Source organism: Nicotiana tabacum, chromosome 8, assembly GCF_000715075.1.
Source record: "Nicotiana tabacum cultivar K326 chromosome 8, ASM71507v2, whole genome shotgun sequence".
NCBI classification, from domain to species: Eukaryota; Viridiplantae; Streptophyta; class Magnoliopsida; order Solanales; family Solanaceae; genus Nicotiana; species Nicotiana tabacum.
Genome location: NC_134087.1, coordinates 16,465,479 through 16,490,976, shown reverse-complemented (window position 1 = coordinate 16,490,976; position 25,498 = coordinate 16,465,479). Strand labels below are relative to the sequence as shown.

The following is a 25,498-nucleotide window of genomic DNA, read 5'->3' as shown; positions in this document are numbered from 1 at the left end:
GAATCGAAGTGCAGTATCTAAGGATTTTGAGTTCGTTATGTGGTTGAGGACTGAGTTTACAGCAACGTGTGAAGGGTACTTGGGGAATTTCTATGTTACCATGGGGTCCGCGGTGCAGCGTTGGAAAAATGGAAGGAACAACTTCGGATTTGCAAAAAATCTTTCAGAGCAGTGTATCGGTTGCAGATACTATTGAGTGCATGTGGAGGATATAATATAATTTTTTTATAACTTGTTGCGAACTAAATCACAGGAGTTCCATCTTATTTTTATTCACACGAATTTCATATTATCTTTAATTTTTTTTATAAATTATTCATTATGCAAAATTTATCAATTTACTTAATTTATTAGTATTGGATAAAGTCATTAAGGAGGCAAAGCACATGTGAATCTTTAATTATGGAGTATCTATTCTTAATGAGAAGCACAAGCAAGATAATAATAATGAAATAAACAGAAAGTCAAGGAAAGAAAAAGGTATTAAAGGGAAAGGGAAATAACACTTCTCGTGTGATTAGCTCTACTGTTTACATACATACACTAAGCAGAAAAGAAAGAAGAAGCCAGCGTCGGGCCTCAACTCTTGCCAGGTTACATCAAAAACCGGAAGCGGTTTCTTATGGATTGTTCTTCCTTCAGATTATCGTAATCTATCGTCTGTTTTTGCTTTTTCCGCTCTATAAATTTGTTAGCACTGATTCATTAGGGTTTCAGTTTCAGAAAAACACAGCACCGATTTGGGCAATGGCAACGGTGGCCTCTAAGGCAGCCGACTCCTACATTGGGAGTCTCATTTGCTTGATTACAAAGTCTGATATTCGTTATGAAGGATTTCTCTTCCATCTCGATGCTCTAGAATCCACCATCGGCCTTCGCAACGGTATACACTTCTGTTAATTTTTTCTTATGATGTTGTTTCTGTTTTGATCACTCTGTGTTCTAGTTGTATTCATAAAACTCCGGTCGGATTTTTTTTTTTTTAATATATATCATTGTTAGTTTGTGAATGTGAACATGTTTCTGCTATCAGAATTTTAGGAGAGCAAAGCAAAAAATTAGGAATGGTTTGCGTGTTGTATAGACTGAGAATTGAATTATACATGTTTCAAACTGCAGGGTTTTCAGATTGTGATTTCTTCTGATAATGTCGATTTGAGAACCCTGCAATTACCCCAATTTTTTTGGAGAAATTGTTTGACCTAAATCTTCCATAAAAAGAAGGTATTTAGGACTTGAATGTTTTTTCTTATTTAGGAAAGAACAGCTATTCATAAGAAACTTTCCTTACAAAATTGTAGAGAAACTCCCAACATAAAAAAATAATGGATAGAGAGATGCTGGGAATTATCAACTGAAGCTTCTTTATGTATATATATCTTCCTTGACTTATACCTAGTCCAATCTATCTTATGCATATTGTGTTCTGTTGAACATCGTTTTGGGATGAGGTGCTTTTTAATAAAATTGACATTAAAGCGGCAATGAGTTGTCTATTTGAACATCCGATAGTAAAAAGGAAAAAGTAGTTTAGACAGTGGTATGGTGGTTTGGTAGCCCCAGGTTAAATGGAAAATGCAAAGAGCCGAGGGACACTTGTGTAACTATCTGAGAATTTATTTCTGTTAACCCTGAAGTTCTGAATGATTCATGCATGCACATGCAACATGTGAGGACATGTTTTATGCAAAGAATAGAGATGTTGCAAGATTTTGATGTCTGGGGTTATGCCAGTGAATCAAAATCCTTTTTTTTTGTTGCCGTAATCAAGTTATTAGAAGCTGAGTCTTTGTAAATTTTTATTACTGTAATATCAGCTGGTCTCTTGAGTAAGTGCGCACAGAAGGGAACATGCATTTGTCCAGTTTTTCAACCTTCAGGCTGATATAAAGGCCTGAGTTGAATTTCAAGAAGAATTTGTTCAGAAGCAAATAATTACTTCCCCAACTAGTATTCTAAGATTATACTCTTCCCTTTTATGTGGAGTGAATGTTGTGGTTAGTGTCTCCTCGTGTCATAGCAATTTGTGGTTAGTGTCTCCTCGTGTCATAGCAATTTGATGAATTTTCTAGGTCCTGAATTTTGTGATTTGCCTCTGTTAATTTTTTTTGTATTGACAACTATTAAGTTGTCTGGCCAGATTAATAATCTTTAGGTATTTGGTGGTATAGTTGACTTGTTTCACCTTGAACTCTTAGCTTCTTGTTATACAAATTTTTGACGCATGAGTCATCTGTATACTACAGTGAAATCGTATGGGACAGAAGGACGAAAGCAGGATGGACCTCAGATCTCTCCCAGTGACAAAATTTACGAGTACATTTTCTTCCGAGGTAGTGACATAAAGGTGAGCTCTACTTCTGACTTTACCTGCTTACTTTTTGTGTGCATGGTGTTTTTATTAGAACTAGATTATTGTCATAAAAACTTTGGATGACCTACAGCTGTTCTGGTGATTAATTTGCTTACATGTTCAGTTATCATACCTTTTTTCTTTCTACGACAATGAAGATGAGCGAAACTGCATCTGGGATTTTCATTGGAACTTTCCATTCGGACATTCTTGTTTCTTCATTTGAACTTTTCACAGTGCCAACAGATAGCTACCATTCAAGAGTATTTGAATTATTACTTGTACAGTGTCTTACATGGTTGTTCCCGTTTTCTTATTGTACTCTTCCAGAATCATTTTGGCGGTTAATCATTGGAGTGCATGTGATAATTGTGAGTAACTGCGTATTGTGCTGATTCTGCTTGTGATTTCTTCACGTCCAACTGTTTCTAGTTGCTAAAAGCCTCTATGATCATGGGTAGGATAAGGCAGAATTGACAGATTCGATAGTGGGAATTCGTATCCCAAATAACTAAATAGCGTCAGTGAGGATGCCCAAGCTCAGTTCAAGTAGCATCTCTTTCAGCTTAATGGTGTGGTAGGCTGATTTTCACTTGACATCCTGAGTTGTTTAGCTTGCACACATAGTGAATCTATGTGACAAGTGTTCCTTAAATATTATTTATCTTTGGAGATTGGAGTTATGTAATGTGGTGTTTGAATAGCATTTTGTTGGCTGCTCCAGTAAAAAGAAATGAAGATATTAGTTAAAACAGTATTTATTGAATGGAAATAATAGGCGACATCATTATGCTTCTTCTTTTGGATTGGATCATCAACTAAAACTGTCAGACTCATTTCCAGTTCCGTTGCTGCCAATGGGACTTGTAAGAAGGGCCAGGTTGAAACTTTCAAAAACTTTTGTGGCTGGGCTAAAGAGCTGTCTGGTTGGGTGGCCTAAGCTCAAGAATAGCGGGCTAAATTGATAAGAGTCTGTCACTGATAAAGACATATAAGTTTTACTATTATCCTTGTACTTACCAGGTATACTTTGAAGTTTTGCATTTCTGAAAAAAGTGACTCTCAAAGAGAATGCTGAGACCCATAAAGCATTTTCTGATCGTGTACAATTGCTCTTACTTACTATTAAGCTCATGCCGCAGCAATAATTATTTCCCTGAAATGGAAAAAATTGGCACTAGATTGTACAGATCTTGTTAGCTCGTTGAATTTATTTAGGAGTTAAAATGCCACTGTACAGGAGGGAATTCCTTGCTTTACCTATTCACATCCACTGCATGCTCATGAATGCATGCCGTTACTTTATTTAACAAAAAGGGACACGGGAGGTTCCCAGGTTTCTCATCCTCTTTCTTTCCCGTAAAGCCTCAAAATACTAAACAATGAATCTTCCAGGTTGTCAGATCTAGTGGGTTTAGAGATTGGTATTACAGGTTTGGCATAAAAATCTAACAGCTTCTAGATGGATCTTGGTGAAAATCTATATATTTCCTATTGTTTCATCTAACACTAATTTTGTTCTCATAAAATAGTAGCAACTACAAAGATGTTTCTGCAATACTCTTAAATGAAGCACTATCAATTTTATGGCTTGTAATAGGAAAGAAACAATGTTGAGGGAAAAAGGGGGCTGTGGGTCATTGATCAAAAACTTAATTGCTTCTCTTTTGAGTTGGAGAAGCGATCTTACATTTGACTTCTCCTCGGATGTTGTATAGTAGGTCTGATGAAGTTTAGCTGATTAGTGTTGGAGCCATTCATCTAAGGTTTTTTCCGGCTCTAAGTATGGACTCATTCTGGATATCTGCTTCTCGTTTCCCTTGTCTCACAGGATCTGCAGGTTATATCCTCACCACCCCCTCAAAGTACTTCAGTTGTGCCTGATGATCCTGCCATAATACAGGTATGTTGATTTTAATATGATGGATTATCATTCTGTTGCATCTTAGAGATTTAACTAACTTTAATTTATTATAATTATTCAGTCTCATTTTCCTAACCCCATACCATCAACCACGGGCATGACATCTCCTGGTGCTGCACAAGTAGCAGATGTTAGTGCCAGTGCGCCATCCATACTCCCTGTTGCACCTTTCCAGGTGAATCTTGCCCCGAATCTGTCGCCACCAAGTTCTAGCCTTTGGGGCTCGCTTCCTCCTCCACCTGTAAATATCAATGGGCCTGCTGTGCCTAATTATTGGCCTGGATTAGTTGGGTCCTCAGGAGGAGTTTCTCAATTTCAACAGCAACGTTTTCCTCCTCCACCACAGAGTTTGGTTGCGTCCCTTCCCATTCAGCAGCAAGCACAATACCAAAATGTGAATGCATCTCTAGCCGGAGGATCTAGTTTGGCGGCACAACATCACCCATTGCTGCTGCCTATTAATACTGCTTCCCCAAATTTGCTTCCCCCAATGCCGTCATCTGGGCAATCCAATGCTGGACAGCTTGCTAAACCGTTTCTTAATTTGTCATCTATTCCAATGCCAAATAATGCATTCCGTGCTCTTCCAACTGTAGCAGTGGATTCTGGCCCAATAACGGTGTCTGCTCTGGAAGCAGAACTTAATGTCAATGCTATTCTGGCTCCAGTAACTAAAGAACCAAGTTCCACCATTAGCACTTCAGATTCTTTCTCCACAATCTCGCAAACTGTGTCATCTACTGTAGACACAAAAGATGCATCTCTCAGCAATCTGTCAAGATCATCTCTCTTGTCACCAGAGGTGCTGTCAGGAGTGAAGGATTCCTCATCACCTCAATCATTGCAAACGTCAAACGCTGATGTACAGACTGTTAAAGCATCAGTATCAGAACCTCTGCCATCAGGGAGTACAGAAGAAACCGTGGAGTCAATACCAAAATCTACAACTAAAATAGTATGGACACTCTCTCTCCTTACTTCTCACTTCCATTCCTTCGCTCTCCTATACTGTGATGTGCCCATTAATGTTTGGCAACTAAGCTGGTATTTTAGCTTTACTTATAAAAATTGGAAACCTGCTGTTTCCTTGTTTGATAATATCTACCCTTTTCTATTTTTGATGTTTGTGTGCATGGTTACACTTTGTTATTGAGTATTTTAATTCTTTAGCCTTAAAGTAATCAGCTTGATGTTGCAGTTTCTTTTGAACTGCATTAAGGAAAAAAGAAATGAAGAGACCCTTAACCAACATCCACTGACGTTCTGAGAATCATATAGTTAGTCATGCTTGTGCGAGGCACACTTCTACATTTACCAATTCGAAAAAACTTTTGCGGGAACCCTTTAAATAAATGCACATGGATATCATCGTAAGCCGAGTTTTTGTTTCCTACTTACTAAATTACTTCTGTGATAAAAAACAATATTACTGTTTTGTTATTGGTTGCATTTATTTCCTCCATCTTCCTTTTTTTTTTGATGAAGTAAGTGAATATTATTAACAAAAGGCATCAAGAAGATGCAGATGTTACAAACAAACAGAAAGTATCAGCCCAAAAATATCAACAAAAGATCTATCATAATGCTAAGGAGCTAATAAATTCCAAAAAGGATTCAGGGTTATAAACAGTGGTAAGATTAACCCAGCTAAAAAGATTAACTAAACATTTGGCTTTAAGATGGCAGTTGAGACCCCATCAAAGCATCTCTGATTCCTTTCGGTCCATATACACCACAAAATACAAGCAGGAACCTTTTGATGGTTTTATCAACTTTCCATGAGCACCAACTCACAAAAGCCTCCCTGACACTGCATGGCATAGACCAATGCAGACCAAAAAGAGTTAGGAACATGTTCCACATGTCTATTGCAACTGAGCAATGAAAAAACAAATGATTAATTGACTCAGACTTGCAGAGGCACATGTAACACCTATTAGGAAGCTGAAAATTTCTCCTGATGAGATTGTCTTGTGTTAAGCAGGAGCCCTTTAGAGTGATCCATCTTCCTTTTCTGTTTGCAACGTTATGTAGTTCCTGTTTTTCGCGTGTTGTCTGGTGCTGTATTTCATGATTTTACTATCTGATACAACTTCTTGGAGATTCTGATTTTTTTTTGTGTGTGCCTGACACCCATCCTTTTTTCTCTCTCTAGTTACATGGATCTACATCATCTCATCACAATAGAAGTCACTTTGCTCGGGGAAGAGATGGGGTAATTTTCTGCATATCCTGTAGTTTCTGTTCTCATTTGAACCTCTTTAGGAGTGTTGATATTTACCTTGTGGTCTGTTTTATGTCTATTCAGGCACATCAAGCCACATTATCCACTCATCACAATAGTAAAGGCCACACACACAGAGGAAATGCGGTAACCTAAGTCACTTTTTGTGTGCCCTATGGGTGGTAGATAAACTCCTTATTTGTTGTCCCTGCCCCAGCAAGGCCCTAAGCCCAAAAAAGGGAAGTTTGGTTTCTGCGTGGATTCTGACATATGCCCTTTTTCCTTTGTTGTAATTTATTTCAGCCAAAAGGAGCTGCTGTATATACACATCAAAATTATAGGATGCATGCATCAGGAAGAGGAAATGGGGTAACTTTAGTTAGTTTAGAGCGTGTGATCCATTTTTTTTTTCTTCTCTTATGTACTTATGGCTAATTTAAGTATTGAACTATGTCATATACTCTTAACCAGAAAGTAAAGGAAGTGATTTCTTCTTGTCCTTCCAGCTTGTTGGAGCTGCTCTACATTCTCGTCAGAATAATATGGGCATGGGCAGAGGACAAGTGGTAATTCAGTTGGCTAGTTTTCCATTGCTTTTTAAACTTTTTTTCTTCTTATAGTTCTGATTATTCCATGTTTTTGCTATGCTGCTTTGTGAAGTTGCTTCTTTATCCGGTAAATTCAGTATTGCTAAGACTTTCCACTAGTGGTTCGCTATACCCTTTCATCAGATGAATGCCAAATTTTATTTTGCCTTTCTGATTGTGTAAACTCCAAGTATTTGTATTCTTCATATTATGGCCTACCCCATTATTTAACTAATTCCACATTGTTCCAGCCAAATGGTGTGCCTCAACTCAATCATCGCAATGTGGGAGGTCAATTTCGTGGACGTGGAGCAAAGGTAACTGTTCTTTCAAGCACTTGATCTCTTTGAAATTCTTGCCTGGATGTGACGTCCTTGACAATTCCTAGTAGCTAGATCCGTACAAAATATACTAGTTCAATTACACTTTGTGTACCTCCTAGTTCTTTTATCATGGTAAAGTTTGCATTATCAACCGAGACTCTTTTCCTTGTCATCTGATGACTAATAGGCAATTCATACTTTAGTCACATGGAACTCGAAATAGATAACGATCCATGACCTTGAGGCGTCTCATTCAAGTTAATATCCCAGAAGTATGCCATATGAACAGACACTCGATCCTTGATCTCTTATTATAGGCAAGAGCGAAGGCTCGACTTATCAATATCATAAGAGATGAAAGGCAAGTCAAGTAGTACGCCTGGTTCTATTGGCTTGAGATTCTCATTGTGTGGTTCGTTCTTACGACTTGGATAATCTGTTTTGTGGCTCACAAGAAATCATTCCAATGAGAAATCATTAGAAAAATAATTTTCTCTATTGGATTCTCAGTTAGCTGTCTAGAAATAGAATCATCTAGCAGCTGCACGAAAGCCTTTGTGCCTTAGCGCCTTCGTTTTCTTGCTCGTTAGTGTTGTATTTTTATGTTTGAAAGAAGGGGCTGAGCTTGAAGAAGCAAAGCGAGCCTAGAATAGCAGCCTATTGCAGCTTCTTTTGCATAAACTCTGTAACTTCTGGAATTGAAAAAAGAAGCGTTTCCATGCCCGGTCAAGATAAAAAAAAAGGCTGATCGCTTTCTACAATTACAAGGTTATTGATGATGTAGCTATAAAATCTCATTTCCAACAGGTCAAAACTCTCATCGAGTATTGAATAGTTTGGGGAATGTTGAGTGACGATAATCGTGTTGGTTGGTTTTAAACAAGCTGCAGGATGCAAGCCTCTTTGACATTTGTACTCAGAGCATACTTTATTTTTTTCCAGAATTCCCATTTGGTTAAAAGATTCTCCGAGGAGTTCGATTTTGAGGCAATGAATGAAAGGTTCAATAAGAAAGAGGTATGGGATTTTCTAGGCAAAAGTAACAAAGCTGAATCAGATGATGGAATCGAGGATGGGAAAGATATGGATGACAGTTATGCACAGGATGAAGCTGGGGATGGAAATGCAAAACATGATTACAAGGTAAGCTGCAGGTGGAAAGTATATGTTCGCGTTTCCAAATTTTTGTCCTTGTATATCTCAATTTGCTGTTATTAACTTTATATTCTACAGCCTGTTTATTGTAAGGACGACTTCTTTGATTCTCTTTCCTGCCATACACTTGATCGTGAATCTGGAAAAGTGAAGTTTTCTGAACAAAGGAAAAAAGATGCCGAGGTAATTTGATTCTTTGCCTTATCTCAAAAAAAGGGGGGGGGGGGCATTGCTTTAGAAATTCCCTTTAATTTTGATTCCTGAAGAGACTTCTTGATGTGTTTTCCAGACATTTGGTGAGACTAGGAAAAACCAACAGGGTCGTGGCCGGGGAGCTCGCATGTCAGGGGCATCTCGAGGCTCATATCGTGGAAGAGGCTATGACAATGCACGTGGTGGCCGCGGCCAAGGAAGGACTGTCTGGGGTCGCGTCACTTGAAATGAGCTTCTATGTGTGCCTGTGAATGATGTTCAGGAGGTAGATGGTTGACATCACTTGGCAATATCTAGTTATAGTAAACTTTTAGTCAGGTTTAGCGTGACAGTATTGTTAGTATAATAAACAAGGACAGTAAGGTAGAGTTTACTGCTGAACACTGAGGTTCAAAGATAAGCTATCGCAAGACTTGGAGTTCGGTGATTGTAGGAGTATGTAATTAGTCACAACTGGTTACCTGATGCATAAACACCTTTGGTTTACTAGGAGAAACTAGTAGCAACAGTTGCTGCTTTGAATAAAATCTGTCATGAACTTTGTGAATAACAAAGCATTGACATGAAAAAATTGACAGTCTTGGTTTTTGGCAGTGTTAAAATTCCGTGGCAAGCTAGAGGCAACCAGCAGTAGGATTATGGATGACAGCAACTACCCTGCTGGATACGATTGGTACATTTCCAGAAACTGATAGTAATAGCTTGCGTATGTTACAAACAATTGAGGAGGTATGTTTGGTAATGAGCGTGGAAGAATGGAGGGTTAAAGGTACTGGCACTTTTGAAATTTTATCACAGGTTGAATTGTTTTTATGAGGGAGTGCTGGTGTAACCTGAGTCAGTAGGTTGGGTTATTGACCAAAGGAATCTAGGTACTAATTAGAATTGGAGCTAATTATTAACTATGTTGTTTCTTTTGTTGTAGTAATAAGTAGATGAAAGTATCGTCTTTGTTACATGCTTCAAAAAAACTAGAACTTATTATCCCCAAATAGGGAGGATTTTCATTTTAAAATTTGGTTGTATTTCATCGCGATTGTTTGGTGAAAAAAGATGACTAATGCATCGAATTACAACGAGTTTGAGATTGATGTGTAATTAGTTGATTGGACTTTCCTTGTGAGTAACTAGATTGATGATAAAAATGTATTGGCTGGGACGTACAAAAATGTATTTAAATCATGCATTATGGGACGTGGAAGACATCGTACCTGAGGCGAAGTCAGGATTTGAAACTTATGAGATCGAGGTTTTAGTCTTTTTAAGTTACTGGGTTCTAAGTTAATAATTTATACATATTCAATGAATTTTTTAAGACAAATACATGAATTGAACCAAAGTGATTAAGTTCAGCCGAATCCATACTCAGATGGGCTACCTCCACCCCTATCTACGTGATTAAAATACCTTGTTTTCACGTTGAACGGGGTCGCAAGAGTTTGTGTCGTAAAAACTAAGGCAAACAATTACGGTCTTTGCGTTCAGTGCATTTCTTTTTATCTTGTTATTCTTCTGAGTTAAATTTTCCTTTTTGAGAAGCAAAGTCAGGGCACGTACATTTTACCAAATTAAAACTATTAGAAACTGTTTAAAATCAATTAGGATTCCTTTAAACAACAATGTAGGAGTGGTTGATAACGCAAATGCAATTTTAAACAAAGATGCCTCCTTTTATATCACACGTCAAGAAATTGATTTAATTATTAGCTTTTCCTTTATCCGTTGTCACCAAAGGACGATTTAAATATTAGCAACTTACGTCTTTGCTTTGTAATCACATTACACATATGAAAATGACAAAATGTACTGTCCAAAAGTTGTATAGGAATTTGTTTTTTTTTCCTGGCAAAGTTAAAGGGAGAAAATAATTTTCATAATTATGACACATTGGTGCCTAAGATGGCAGATTTTCGAGGACATGACCCTTGATAGAAAGTTGTGGAGATCGAGCATTAGAGTTGTAGGTTAGGAGATAGGAGGCTAGTGTGACAGTGTTTTATTTTAGGCTGCTAGTGGCTCTAGTTGGGTCCTTAATACTTCATTAGGATTGTAGGTTAGGCTGTAGTATGTTAGTGACTCTTGTTGTGTCCATATTATTCCCTTGCATCTGTAATAGTGTCATTGCTACTGCTTAGTGTTATTATTTTTCTCTCTATTTTCTGGTTATTACGTTGCTGGTATTATTTTTCTGGATTCCTTTGGTGTTATTGATACACTGTCTCTTTCCTTCTTCTTGTGCCAAGGGTCTATAGAAAACAATTTCTCTACTCCTCCGGAGTAGGGGTAAGGTCTGCGTATGCACTATCCTCCCTAGACCCCACTTGTAAGATTTCACTGGATTGTTGTTGTTATTATAGTACTAGTATTTTAATCAAATATGTAATTCAGGCAAATGGAATTTGACTAAATCAATGAGTCTCTTTGTGTTTTTGCTAAATAGTTAAAACGAAAAGCAAAGAAAATTTCTTCGCCCTCCCGGCTTTTACTGTTCCATATCCTATAATATGGCGGACACGCAAACTAGTAGAGAAACTACCAATCTTATGGCCTGTTTGGTCAATATGCAAAAATCAGTTTATTTTGAAAATTATTTTTTCTAAAAGAAATTGAAAAGCATTTTTGACCAATAATAAGTGTTTGACCCAAGTTTTTAAAAACTACTTCTAAGTGTTTTCTTTCCTCAAAAGTGATTTTCAGAAAAATATTTTTGGAGAGAAACTACTTTTTTTTTACTTTTCAAAAATTGCATCTGCTTCTCCTCAAAAACACTTTTTTTTCCTTCTAAAACCTTGGTCAAATATCTCAATTTTTGGGAAAAAACAATTTTGGCGAAAAAAAATATATTTTTGGACCCCAAAAGAAGCTTGGCCAAACAAACTATTATATTGCTCTCAAGTCTAAACTATCCATTTCCTTAATTTTCTCCCTCCAATTGAAGGTAAATATCCATTTCACATATATAATAAACAAACATTCCTCTGATCATTTGCAGAGAAGACTAGAACTCTGTAGCTGAAAACAAGCTCAACTTGTATCCAAGAAAACACACAAGTAAGAGAAGAATTCAGAGGGGTTGAATATGGATATAAGGAAAATTGTGGTAATTGTAGAAGATGTGGAAATAGCAAAAACTGCACTCCAATGGACTCTTCACAATCTCTTGCGATATGGGGATATACTCATCCTTTTACATGTTTTCCCTATCACAAAATCAAGAAATAAGAAAAAGGTTAAGCTTTTACGACTCAAAGGTTTTCAATTGGCTCTCTCCTTCTATGACATCTGCAAAAAAATTCTCAATGTATGTCTCTCTTAAATTTTCGAGGTTAAATATAGTAACAATTTTTATTTTCTCTTGTCTATGTTACTGATATAATATATGATAGAAGGGTTATGTTACAGACCAAGACAGAGATTGTGGTAACACAAGGGGATCAAGATGGTGGGAAGATTGCTGAAATGGTTAGAGAAATTGGTGCTTCTACTCTTGTTGCTGGACTTCATGATCAGAGCTTTCTTTACAGGTAGAACTCATATGAATCCTCTTTAATTTCGTTGTTATAAGTTTGCAATCTCCTGTTTTAATGTTCATTTTCCTTGGGAAGATTTATCTTTTATTTTGATTGAGTTAACTTTTAGTATTATGCTTTTTGTGAGTCGAAGATCTATCGAAAACGATATCTCTACCTTTATAAGATAGGGATAAGACTACGTACACACAACTCTCCCCAGACTCCACTCGTAAAATTACACTGTCAATTGAGAATTTTTAGTATTATGGTTCATCTGCTTTTGCGTTTTGCAATCTTCTGTCAATAGTTGATCAAACGATTAAACTAAAGATTCGGTAATTGAATCGATCAACTATAGAATTGAGAATGGATAGACCACCAAAGCATGTGGTGTAGCGGATAGGGCTGCTCTTTCCTTAACCAGAGGTCTTGAGTTCGAGCCTTGAGTATGGAAAAATCCTTGGTAGGGAGCGCTATCCCCCGAATCGGGCCCTGCCTGGCGCAAATCCGAATATAATCGGATTCCAATGCGGGTACCGAACACCGGGCGAGAAACCTATAAAAAGAGAATAGATAGGAATTCCTAAAACCCAAGGCCCACAACTATAGTTGGTCAACTGCCACTTTTTCTTGTACATTAACCTAAAATTGCCCCATTCCAACCTCTCTTTTTCCCTCAGTCTATTAAGTAGTTGAGGTAGAGTCTTATATATTGAACAGAGAATCACGGTTGACACTTGCATTTGATCTTATTGGACCTTGTGATTTTATGCTTCAATCTACCCAAGCTAGGTTCCTAGCAAGGATTAGCAACAAATTTTAAATCAGTAAGAACAAAGTACCATAGCACGTTATAGCTGATACTTGTGCTGGTGGAAGACAGTAAATTGAAAGATCGATAGAATAGTCAAGTCCTAGCATTATTTTATGGAACATTCTACCTTGAACTCTATTTAGTTCTTCATTATTTTTACTCTATTTAGTTCTTTGTTCTCTTAAAAGATATTGACTTCGAAAAGGATTTGTCATTTGATTATTAACGTGTCATAGAGCTCCTAGTTTCATGTTGTATATTAAATGTTGTGTGCTAGACTGGCCATCCCTGTTTCTACTCTGGCACATTTCCATTAGATGGCTGTTAATGCAATTTTTGTGCTCATTATTATTGTCTGGTAATTAATGTTTCATGTCCTTCACACGAAACTCAGAATATCTTCTTCATAAAGATTTTTTTAAAGATCTCAACTCTTTAAGGAAACTGCAATTAAGTTTCAATAAATGATATTGCATTGACCTAGTTGTTATGTGTACATGGACCATACCAAAACATAAGGCTGATATCCAAAAGCGTATTCAAGAGAGTAGGAATTGAACCGCTGACCTTGGAGGCGGACACCCTGTTACCGCTAAGCCAAAGTGCTCACTTGAGCTTGGGTTCAGACATACTTATTTAAGAATGTAACCCGAAAAATATTAGTGTTATACATAATTTAAGGAGGTGAGCATGCCTTCACGTTAACCCAATCTCTACCACCTAGATCCGCCCCTGCTGATATCAACTAGGTTGGTTGATGGAATATATTGGTTAATTCCCTAATTCCACGATCAGCTGGCTCTGTTGTATGCATATGTATACATAGTTCGAGCTGAAAGCAACGAGTCCAGTTGAATTCGTGGAACTAATAAAACCACTGTTCCTTTTCTTTCTTGGATAGATTGGCCATGACCCACAATCACATTGCAAGAAATTTGAATTGCAAAGTACTAGCCATCAAGCAACCAACACCATCACCGATGGCCACAAGGACAAGAACCATTTATTTTCAAGATAGTTCAACCAACATGGACTTTTCGCAGATTGAAATTGATGCACTGAGGTAAGAATATGATTCCTAATACTAAACATAACAATTCTTTTATTGCTGGACCCGAGTCTCTTACCTGCTCAATGTACTATAATCTGTGGTCCAGACATTTTTTAAATAGTAGTAGTAATTAATTCTCTACTTTCCTCTAGGTTCTAGAAGCAGCGAAAATATAATGCAGAATAAATCAAGGATACTTTATCTTGTTTTTAATTATAGTTTAAGCTACTAAGTTTGCAAACTTAGACAAAACAGTAACTGAACTGGGTATTTTATTAAATGGATCAGTTGGATAATATGTTCATTAATTCATCTAGCTAGTTATATATATATGTTCTGCAGTCTTTCATTAGGTAGTTTCTCTTGTCATTTGTAATTTTCGTGTGTATGAGGACTAATAATTTACTAATATGTACAAGTATACGGTACAAATATAAAGAAAATGGCCAAAGAAAGTTATCTTTGTCCCCCTGATTATTGAATTGTTTGTCATGTATACAGTGTCCCAGAAGTTAATCCACCAAAAATTCCATACCAAGTTTGTCCAGATCCTCATTCTATCATTTGGAGATCAGGAAGATCAAGAAGATGGGAAACAAGACATTAAATCAAGCAAATATTTGTCATTTCAATGAGGGAATCTATGTATAATTTTTTCCACCATGTATTTTGTGATAGCAAAAACTGCTTTACATTTTTCGGTTTGGCCCACACAAAATTTAAAAAAAAAAAAGAGAAGAAAATTGTTATACAAAATACAACAAAAACTGAGGTCGGCGTGGGGTAGCAAGAAGTGGGGGATTAGAAATCGTTTCATTAAAGTAAAAGCTTTTTCTCTCTCGGCGCATGTTAGGTGAATAATTAACCTGCGCCGTCGACGGAAATGGGAGGAAGAGGAAGAGCGAAGAAGAACACCATCAAAACGCGAGTTGTAGAAAGAAATTAACGGGCACCATCACACGCGAGCAAGGGAAACGAAATACTAAAGCAAAAGAGAAAATGCAGGAGGAAGATCTGGACCAAGACAGTGACAACGACCCAAATTGACCAGATCTGGGCAGTAATCGAGTCAAAATGGTAACACCGGTGAGTTCTAGCAATCAATTGACATCTATGGTGAACTCTGGCAAAGTAATTGCTACAGCACTGAGTGCAAGTGAGCAGCCAAGCTCGAGCAAAGTGCAGACCAATGGAACAATACATGCAAGCCCACCTAAGGAATAGAGAACGCAGAGCTTGATAACCAGCAGAAATTCAGCATAATAAAACAGAACCAACAGCGGAGACGGGAAGATCATGGACAGGGTTACTCCAAGAGAACAAATTGGCACCAAAAGGTATGAATCTAATTTACATACCCTCAGTGATGAAGGATGGTGAAGTAGTGGTACAATTGATGGAAGAGGACATCGAAGAAGAGAACCAAAAGTGGAATCGAGCCGTTATACTCTATGTGGTGGGGAATACTCCATCAATTGGGGCTATTGAGAAATTCATAGCTAATCAATGGGTTAATGTTCATAAACCTAAGGTGCTCTTCCATAATGATGAGTATTTCATAGTACTGCTAAATAACAGTGAAGAGAGGGAGGATGTGATACTGAATGTGCCTTATACAATTAACAGCAGGCCAGTTATAATTAGACCATGGTCGGAAAACTTTGATTTCAATGAAGAAGTGTTGAAAATCATTCCCCTATGGGGTCAAACTCCCAAAACTGTCACTCAACTACTGGAGTAAACATGCCCTAAGTAAAATTGGAAGTGGTTTGGGAAAGCCATTGTACGCTGATGTTAATACCACAGTGGCTGAAAGAGTCTCATACGCCAAGATCCTGATTGAAATGGATGTCATAAGACCACTGCCAAAAAGATTAAACTGTATGATCCTAGAGGTAAGGTGATTGAACAGATGGTTCAATATGATTGGAAACCACAATACTACCAAACATGTTGCCAATTAGGTCATTCATGTAGGGATCAAAAGAAGTAGAAACATGAAGGAATGATACAAAAGAGTATGGAAATAAAGCAGAAGCAGGAACGGAAAGAAGTCAGAATTCTTGAGCCTGTTGTAGATAAAATAGATGCTCAAGGAAGATTCCTTGATCAGTTGGAGGCAGCGGAAAATATACAGCTAAGTCAGTAGGAAGCTGAACCACATGTGGAAAATTGCTCGAGAAAAATCTGCTACAGAGAAGAATGCAGAAGTTACAAAGGAGAATGAAGTGGACATTGGCAATGCCTTCAAAACACTAGATGTTATAACTCAAAAGATAGTTCAACTATCTGAAGCCCAAGGTGTGAGAGAGAAGTAGAATATGAAGGATAGGGAAGGAGTTCCACAACAAATATATATATCATGAGGAATATTATAGCATGGAATGTTAGGGGTTTGAATAAAGTATATAACCAAAAAGAACTAAAAAAATTTTGCAGAACAAATAAAGTGGTATTGGTGGCCATTATAGAACATAAAGAGAAGAGAAACAATGCAGTTTCAATAATAAATAAGACCTTTAACAACTAGAAATGGGTTGACAACTACAATGAAGCTCCAAGTGGTAGAATATGGGTAGCATGGGACCCAACTCAAATGGATTATTTTATGACTAGAACTCATGAGTAATTTATAATGGGGAAGGTAACTACGATTCAGCATAGAACTAGTTTTTATTACTGTGCAGTCTATGGTAAACACACAATTCAAGATAGGAAAAACTTATGGGAGGAGTTAAAGGTGTTAGTGCAGGGTATAAACAGTCCTTGCCTCGTAATGGGTGACCTCAACACTATCCTAACTAGTGAGGATATGATCAATGGCAACCCTGTGCAAGAGATTTAGATAAGGGATTTCAAGAATTTTCTAATAGATGCAGGATTAGATGAGCTAAAAATTGTGGGAAGACAATACACATGGACTAACAATCATTGTGTCACCTCCTTTTTTCCGAGGGGATAGGGATAGGGAGTTTTTCTAATTTAAGTGAAATTAATCGAAATGAGATTATTTATTTAATTTTAGACTCACCACTTGAGATAATTTATGGTGTCCCAAGTCACCGGTTTCTTTTTAAAATCCCAAATCGAGGAAATTTGACTCTATTTATGGTCTGCGAACAAAGAAGACCGGGTAAGAAATTTTGTTAACCCGGGAGAAGGTATGAGATACTCCCGAGTTTCGTAGTTTTAACACGGTCGCTTAACTATTAATAATTGGCCTCATTAACTTTATTTATGGAGTTATTTCTGGAACAAGTCACCATTGTCGTACACTTGTCGTTTTGGTACACATTGCAAATCGCGCCACATAAAATACACCCGCGATTTACAACATGTTTATTTTTATTATTGTTCGAAGTTGTGGTCGGGTCACATGAAATGCACACCCGAATTTGGATTTATGTATCGCAACTATGCCACGGGAACCGTACCCATAGTCACGATGTTTATTATTAATCGCGCCTAAAGCAAGCTACGATGTTCATAATTACTAAGATTTAGGATTATTGTGAGGCTTAAGAGTTATGCATTCTTCTGACTTAGCACCACTCATGGCCTATTATTATTCCTTACCAAGAAGAAAACAACTCTAATTTTTTATCTATCCAATTTAATAACTCACTTAAACCACCACTTCAATATGTTAGAACAAAGACAACGTAACATAGCCATATAAGTAAGAAAACTAAGTCAAAGTCTATAGCATATTTAACAGAAATCGTCCAACCAAACTTACATGTATTCAAACGAATTAATCTCGAGAACCAATATAGAACCCAAATAATATGCAACCAGTACACAATTAATATGAAAGAGATCAAGTATTTTCCATAGAGCAAATGAAATCTATCACGAGCAAATGGAAACACTAATATATATGTAAACAAATACTAATAAAAATAGATTCGAATGGACCTTTATATTGATGAATAAAGCTGAAAATTTGCAACTCAATCGGAATAACAAAACAAAAATCATTGGACTGAAACGCCAAAATTGCGAACTGGAATCTCGAATCGGCATAGGAAAACTCGAAACTAAAATACGACCTCAATCAAACTCCATGAGCCGAGATCAATATGGTTAACGCCAGTACTGGTAGTAACGATAACACATAACGAATACATGAGGCAGAACAAAGAGGAAGAAAACTTGCCAACGAAATCTTTAGGAGAAGAAATCATGGCTTATACGGATTGAGAAGGTATGGAAATTAATTGTTTCAATGGAAGTGAAGATTGAAGATTCCCATTGTTTAAGGAATTGGAATTTGTGGGACAACTGTTCGCCGTAGATATTGAAAAACGTTTGATAGGTTACAAATACCTTGGGCATAAGAACTTTACTTTATGTTTTAATGATCTAACAAACTTACCATCCAAAAACAGATAAGGAACCTGTTACATATTTACAAGACCATAAGATCACAAAGTTCCAGGTCCCTACCAGTTCCCGAGGAGACTGTATAAAGTCAACTCTCCAGTTGGAAAGTTGCTGCCTACACACGCTACTGTACAGGAACAATACATCAGTTAACTTTCTGTGGGAGGCTTTTTACCTACCTTGCTTACATCATTGTAAGCGATTTCACACATGTATAAATACAATCAAGGAAGGTAAAATAGCTTACTTCATAAGAGAACAAGATAAGGAATCTGATACAATTAAGTTCCCTTGCATTTAGAATAACTAGTCAGATGTCTGCTTCAATTCTCAATGAAATCAGATAAGGAAACAACAGAGGGACCAGAAAGGGATTGGTTTCCCTCGTCGTTGTATAATCAGCTCTAAAGCTGTAAAAGATGTTGCACTGTACCGTCTGGCAGACTGCTGCACTGTACCATCTAGCAGCAGTACAACAACACACTTGTAGCTTGCTAATGCCAAACTAAAGAGCACTTTATTGCATCATCGTTGATGACATCACAAACACATATTATCAACATGAGGTAAGGGATTTCATCACTTGAACACTTGCAAAATCAAAAGAAAATATTCTCTAAGTGCTAGCCACAACCTCTCTCAAGAACAAAGCTGCTGCAACCTCAAGGACCAGATCCAAAGATTGAAGCTATCTTAAGTCCTTAGGTTTGTTGAGTCTTTGTTATTTGTTCTTCATTTGTAACTCCTACTTAACTTAGTTAGAAGCATTGTGTAGGAACCCCTTTGTAAAATCATAAACTTTCTGAGTTTGTGTTGTGACTAGAGTTAGTCATAAGTTGAAATCTTTGTAACTAGTGAGTGACGAAGTGGCTTGTGGTAAGTATATCACAAGTTAGTTGAGTTGAAGTCTTTGTAACTAGTGAGTGGCTTGTGGTAAGTGTATCACAAATTAGTTGAGTTGAAGTCTTTGTAATAGAGTCACTATAAAGTGGCTTGTAATAGTGTGTTTACACGGTAGTGAAGATGATGATGATGAGGTAAACTTTCTGGACGTACAAAGAAATTTGAAGTTTTATTCTAAAAAGAAGCTGTTATCTTTGAATATTGTTTTAATTGATGCTTATCACAGTCTTATAAATGATAAAGTTTCTTTAACTGTGGAGTTAGGAGAAGCAGAAGAGACCAGAGATGACCTAGTAGTCGCTGTAGCTGATTTAAAGGAAACAATTGAAAACCTGAAGAAAGATAAGGATGCCTTAGATGAAAAAATTGCAAATTTAGACCTAAAAGAGACCATTGAGAGTGTAAGTAGAGAAAAAACAGTCTTAACAGAGAGAGTTGCTAGCATTGAGCATGAGAGAGATGACCTACTAGTGGTTGTATTGGACTTGAAGGAAACAATTAGGGAACTTAAAATGGAGAGTAGGCATGAAAATTCTCAAAAAGGAAAGAAAGTTGCAAGTGAGGCATAGATTAAGCTTGAAAGTGAGTTAAAATTAGTGAAATCTAGTTTGTGTACCGAGCTTGAGAAAAACAAACAGCTTCAGGAAAAACAAGAGTGATAATGAAAAATCACTTAAGTGGACCTGGTCCTCTGATGCTATCATTGTCTTGTACACAAACAATGGGGGAAATAGGCAAGGAATCGGGTTCCAAAGAAAAAAGACTCCCTACAACCCTCATAGCAAGTACGTTACTGTACCTGACAATTGACTTTGCACTCACTGTGGCAACACTGGGCACTTTAAAGAAAATTTAAGGCTAGAATTCAGTCTTAACAGAAAAACAAAGTTTTTGCTGAAAACGTAACTGCTGCTACGGAACTTCGTCCTTCACATAAAAAACGTCTAATGCCTGCTTGGACCATAAGAGCCCTCATTCACCCCTTTCCTCGTTACAATGGACCCAAACTTATTTGGATTTCTAAGTCCAACCCTTAATTTCCTTGTGCAGGGAACAGTCAATAGTGGTACATAGATAGCGGCTGCTCGAAGCACATGATTGGAAGTACAAATGATTTTCTTTCACTGAAGGCCCTGTAGGGAGGGAATGTATCCTTAGAATATGGAAAGAAGGGATACATTCTGGGAGTTGGAAGGATCAAGAAGTCTTTTTCCCACTCTATTGAATATACGTACTACGTGAAGGGGTTGAAGTATAGCTTGCTGAGTATTTTGCAAATCTGTGAAAAGGGGATCTTAGCTATTTGGGTGTTGTTGATGATAATGCTGAGCTATGGCACATAAGGCTGGGTCATGAAAGTTTCACGCTGCTGAACAAATTTGTCAAGAAGGACCTGGTTCGTGGTCTTCCCAAGTCAAGCTTCAAGGATCACAAGGTGTATGATTCATGTGTAAAAGAAAAGCAAGACAGATCTCCTTTCAAGCCCAAAAAGGAAGTTAACATCTCAAGACCACTTGATCTCCTCCATATGGATCTATGTGGATCTATGAGGGTGCCAAGTAGAGGAGGAAAGAGGTACATATTTTCGTCATTGAGGATGACTACTCCAAATTTACATGGACCCTGTTCCTTAGAACTAAAAATGAACCTCCAGTCGACATAGAGGAACCTGGTCCCTCAATTATAATATCTGAAGTAGAAAACAGAGGTGTGGATGTTGTACATGGAACTCTAGCTGACGAGGAATTCAACCCAGATCAAAAGACAAGAAACTCAATTGCCTTCTCAGCCTTTTTCTCTCAAATAGAGCCCAAGAATATCAAGTAAGCATTGAAAGATGTAGACTGAATTATAGCTATGCAAGAAGAGCTCCGTCAATATGAGAGGAACAATGTGTGGAACCTGGTTCCACAACCTGCTGACATAACTGTTATAGGAACCAGGTTAGTATTCAGAAACAAACTTTATGAGTTTGAAAGCACGTTTTTAAACTCGGCATGGCTTTGTATGGGTTAAAGCAGGCTCTTCGTGCTTGGTATGAAAGGTTGTCAAAATTCCTTCTAGAAAAATGGCTTTACAAGAGGGAAAATTAACAACACACTTTTTCTGAAGAAACTAGGAAGGAACCTGCTTATTGTGCAAATCTATGTTGATGATATCATCTTTGGAGCAACAATTGACTCTCTATGTGAAGAATTTGCAAAACTCATGGGAAGTGAGTTAGAAATGAGTATGATGGGGAAACTGAATTTCTTCTTAGATTTACAAGCGAAGCAAACTCCTAAGGGGACAATGATAAGACAACATAAGTACATCAAGAAGTTGTTGAAGAGATTTGACATGGAGACATAAAAAATCATTGACACTCCCATCGCCACAGCTACTTGTTTAGACATGGATGAACCTGGTTCCCCTATAAATCAGACCATGTATAGAGGTATCATAGGGTCACTTCTGTAGCAGACCAGATATTGTTTTTAGTGTGGGTCTGTGTGCCGGATTTCAATCCAATCCAAAGGAATCTCATCTGAAAGTTGCTAAGAGAATCCTAAGATATCTCAAAAGGATGCACGACCTAGTACTCTACTACCCCTTAGGAGATAACCTTGACTTTATAGGATATGCTGATGTTGATTATGTTGAATATCCGCTGGATAGAAAAAGCACATTTGGAACGTCACATTTTCTAGGGTCATGCTTGATCTCATAGGGTACAAAGAAACAAATTGTGTGGCTCTTTCTACTGCTAAAGATGAATACGTGGTTGCTGCTTCTTGTTGTGCTCAACTACTACAGATCACGCAACATCTTGAAGACTTTGGTGTATTTATAGCATGAACCCGGTACAACACAAGAGGACAAAGCGTATTGACGTGCGCATCACCTTTTGAGGGATAATGTTGTAAAGGTTTGGATTTGTATGAAGTTCTGGAAGACGACCAGGTAGTAGACATCTTCACCAAGGCGCTGAGTAGTGAACACTTTAAAGAATAGTCTGGAGTTGAGGTTGATCAAGCTTAACAAAGGGACCTGATCCCTCAATGATTGGTTATGTTAAGAAGGAAAGGTACAATGGTAAAAAGTATTTTTTGGCGATATCTAACTCAAATATATACTGTTACAGGTATACACATATGGTAGTTTCAGGACAAAAACAAGTAAGAGTAACATTGCACTTCTAGGAGTCTTTGCTCAAATTTTCAAAAACCATCAAGGACCCTGGTTCTTGTGACTCAGGTTAGTAGTCTCTTCAATACTTATATGCCTTTTTAAACTGCTGAAGTGTAATGTCATTAATTTATTCCCATCTCTCTCCAAATTTTTGAATTCCAAAATGTTAAAACTTTTCTAAACTGACCAGTTGCCCCGAAAAACCATTTTTTTCTCTCACACCCAACCAAAACTGATTCTTTTCTTCAAAACCAAAATCAACCTTGTCTCAAAAAGAATCATTCTCCCCAAATATGTCAGAAGTGAACCCAACTCTGTCACCTTCCAAAATCCTAACTCTATCTAAATCAAACCCCCAAGAAGTCTTTGGTAGATTTTGATGAGAGTTTAATTGAAAGGAAACGGGGTAGATTTAATATTCTAGAGCGTGAGACTGAAATTGTTGCTGGGTTTGTCGAAGACTTGAAGGATGGATGAATTGATGAATGTGCTGAATAAAGAGGGGAATTGAATGAGGGACCCGATGCCTAAAATCATTTTTAGGATGTTAATTCAGATGATGATCTTTTTTTCTTTGGTTCTGTGCTTAAACGAACCTTTGGTCTAGTAAAAAGGATTGATAAAACTAGGTGATTGATGATGAAATGGTATAACCTGCTGATGTGGTGATTGTGGAAGAGATAATGAAGTTGAAAAATCTCCATTTGTGAGAAAGAATTATAAAAAAATGGAGAAAAGAAAGTTGTTTGAGAAAGATGCATCATATGATAAGGGTGAACATATTGAGAAGAAAAAGAGGGAGACATGACTGCTCAGGGATAGAAAGGGTAGTGTAAGTGAGAAACCTGGTTCCTTACAGAAGCAAAAGGTTGAGTTATCAGGTTTGGAGAGGTAGAAGACTCTGAAGTCTCAAAAAGTGCTGTTATGCAAAGTGTTGACTCTAATATTGCTGAAAATGGAGGAACTTCTTGACATTGTTGAGTTCCAAAAATAGAATCACCTCTTTGTTCCTTCAAGTCCCAAGGTTTATGAAGAAGAAGTAAACACTTCTATGTTTTATGTGATACTCTGATGCTATATGTGCATGGGACTGAGTTTGTTCTTGATGAGAAGAAGCTTGGGGAGATTCTTGGTGATGTGATTGATGGTTCAACCTACTCAGATAGGTTGAGAACCAGGTTTCCGTGGACCCTTGGAAGAATAGAATGTTAAGTTGAAGGGTGAGAACGAAAGTTTTAGGAAACAAGTGGAGGAACTGAGAGAGAAGATGATCATTGATCAAAGGAGAGTGAATGAACGAATGGAGAAGCTCATCAAGGCCTTAGCCCATTACTTTTCCTCCTACCCAGTAATCCACGTCTTTCACTCCTTCCAAATTTCCTCGAATTCCTTTCTTCTTTTGATCCCTATATTTGATGACATTGGTACTTAGTTGTTTAAATTGTCATATTTTGTATTATTGAAACTATTGTGCTTTTATTGTAATTACTCTACTATGGGCAATCACTCTATTTAGTGCAATGACATTTACTTGTTGTTCTTGTTATTATTTATGTTGTGTTACCCAAGTGGCATGAGTTAATGTTGCTGAACTTCTTTTTGGCTGTGCTTCTTCTGTTATTCTTTTCAATGATGCCAAAATAGGGAAGTTATATAGGTGTCAACATGGGAGAGGAACATAATCAAATTGATATGTTGTGTTGTGCATGAAAGATAGCTCTACTTTACAGGGGGAACATTGCTGATAATATGTTGATTATAGGTCTAATCCGTAGGAAAACATGTGAGGAATCTGGTTCTCAGGGGGAATATTAATTCTGGGTTACTCATCATCAAAAATGGGGAAATTGATAAGTTATGGTATTTTGAGTTTTGATGATTTTCCAAACAGTCTTGAGGAACCAGTTGTGATCAGCTCCTTAGGTTTGGTTCTCATGGGGAATATGGCTGATTCGTAGGGGGAACAATGTGGAGAACTGATTCTCAAGGGGAATATCGATTCTAAGTTTGTCATCATCAAAAAGGGGGAAATTTATAGGTTACAAGTACCTTGGGCAAAGTAATTTACTTTATATTTTGATGATCTAACAAACTTACCCTCCAGAACCAGATAAGGAACCTATTACACATTTACAAGACCTTAAGATCACAAAGTTCCAGGTTGGGATCCAGCATTGGATATAACTCAACTCTTCCGAGTGGAAGGAACAACTGAGGGAACAAGTCCCTACCAGTTCCCGAGGAGACTGTATGAAGTCACCTCTTAAATTGGAAAGTTGTTGCCTGCACACGCAACTGTATAGGAATAGTGTAACAATTAACTTTTTGTGGAAGGATTTTTACCTACCTTGCTTACATCATTGTAAGTGATGTCACACATGTAGAAATACAATCAAGGAAGGTAAAACAACTTACTTCATGAGAGAATAAAATTGATACAATTAAGTTCCATTGCATTCAGAATAACTAGTCAAATGTCTGGTTCAATTCTCAATGAAATCAGATAAGGAAACATCAGAGGGACCAGAAAGGGATCAGTTTCCCTCGTCGTTGTACAGTCAACTCTACAACTGTAAAAGCTGCTGCACTGTACCGTCTGGCAGACTACTGTACTGTACTGTCTGGCAGCAGTACATCAGCACATTTGTAGCTTGCTAAGGCCAAACTAAAGGGAACTTTATTGCATCATCCTTGATGACATCACAAACACATATTATCAACACGAGGCAAGGGATTTCATCACTTTAACACTTGTAAAATCAAAAAAAAAATATTCTCTCAAGTACTAGCCACAACCTCTCTAAGAACAAAGCTGCTGCAACCTCAAGGACCAGATCCAAAGATTGAAGCTATCTTAAGTTCTTAGGTTTGTTGAGTCTTTG

The 25,498-nt window shown here is 37.4% G+C and overlaps 2 protein-coding genes across 8 annotated transcripts; both read left to right on the top strand.

Annotated features, from left to right (window-relative positions):
* The first annotated feature begins 288 nt into the window (after nt 1–288).
* Nucleotides 289–9,794, top strand: LOC107807378 (protein decapping 5). Of its 5 annotated transcripts, none has more exons than XM_075219022.1 (14): nt 289–353; nt 426–593; nt 718–883; nt 2,247–2,347; nt 4,185–4,256; nt 4,339–5,232; nt 6,433–6,492; nt 6,586–6,648; nt 6,805–6,870; nt 7,008–7,067; nt 7,340–7,405; nt 8,354–8,554; nt 8,645–8,749; nt 8,856–9,794. In XM_075219022.1, exons 3-14 carry the CDS (start codon nt 748–750, stop codon nt 9,003–9,005), a joined length of 1,974 nt encoding a protein of 657 aa, XP_075075123.1. In that variant the 5' UTR covers nt 289–353; nt 426–593; nt 718–747; the 3' UTR covers nt 9,006–9,794. The 5 variants fall into 5 exon arrangements, with proteins under 5 accessions (XP_075075123.1, XP_075075126.1, XP_075075127.1 ...); XM_075219025.1 differs by lacking the exon at nt 289–353 and having other exon boundaries at nt 455–593; nt 8,856–9,044; nt 9,374–9,794; XM_075219026.1 differs by lacking the exon at nt 289–353 and having other exon boundaries at nt 458–593; nt 724–883; nt 8,856–9,044; nt 9,374–9,794.
* A 1,902-nt stretch (nt 9,795–11,696) lies between these two features.
* LOC107807377 (uncharacterized) lies at nt 11,697–14,925 on the top strand. Of its 3 annotated transcripts, none has more exons than XM_016631733.2 (4): nt 11,697–12,080; nt 12,182–12,303; nt 14,007–14,168; nt 14,658–14,920. In XM_016631733.2, exons 1-4 carry the CDS (start codon nt 11,859–11,861, stop codon nt 14,761–14,763), a joined length of 612 nt encoding a protein of 203 aa, XP_016487219.1. In that variant the 5' UTR covers nt 11,697–11,858; the 3' UTR covers nt 14,764–14,920. The 3 variants fall into 3 exon arrangements, with proteins under 3 accessions (XP_016487219.1, XP_075076943.1, XP_075076942.1); XM_075220842.1 differs by having other exon boundaries at nt 11,952–12,080; nt 12,169–12,303; nt 14,658–14,925; XM_075220841.1 differs by having other exon boundaries at nt 11,954–12,080; nt 12,166–12,303; nt 14,658–14,924.
* Nucleotides 14,926–25,498: the final 10,573 nt, after the last annotated feature.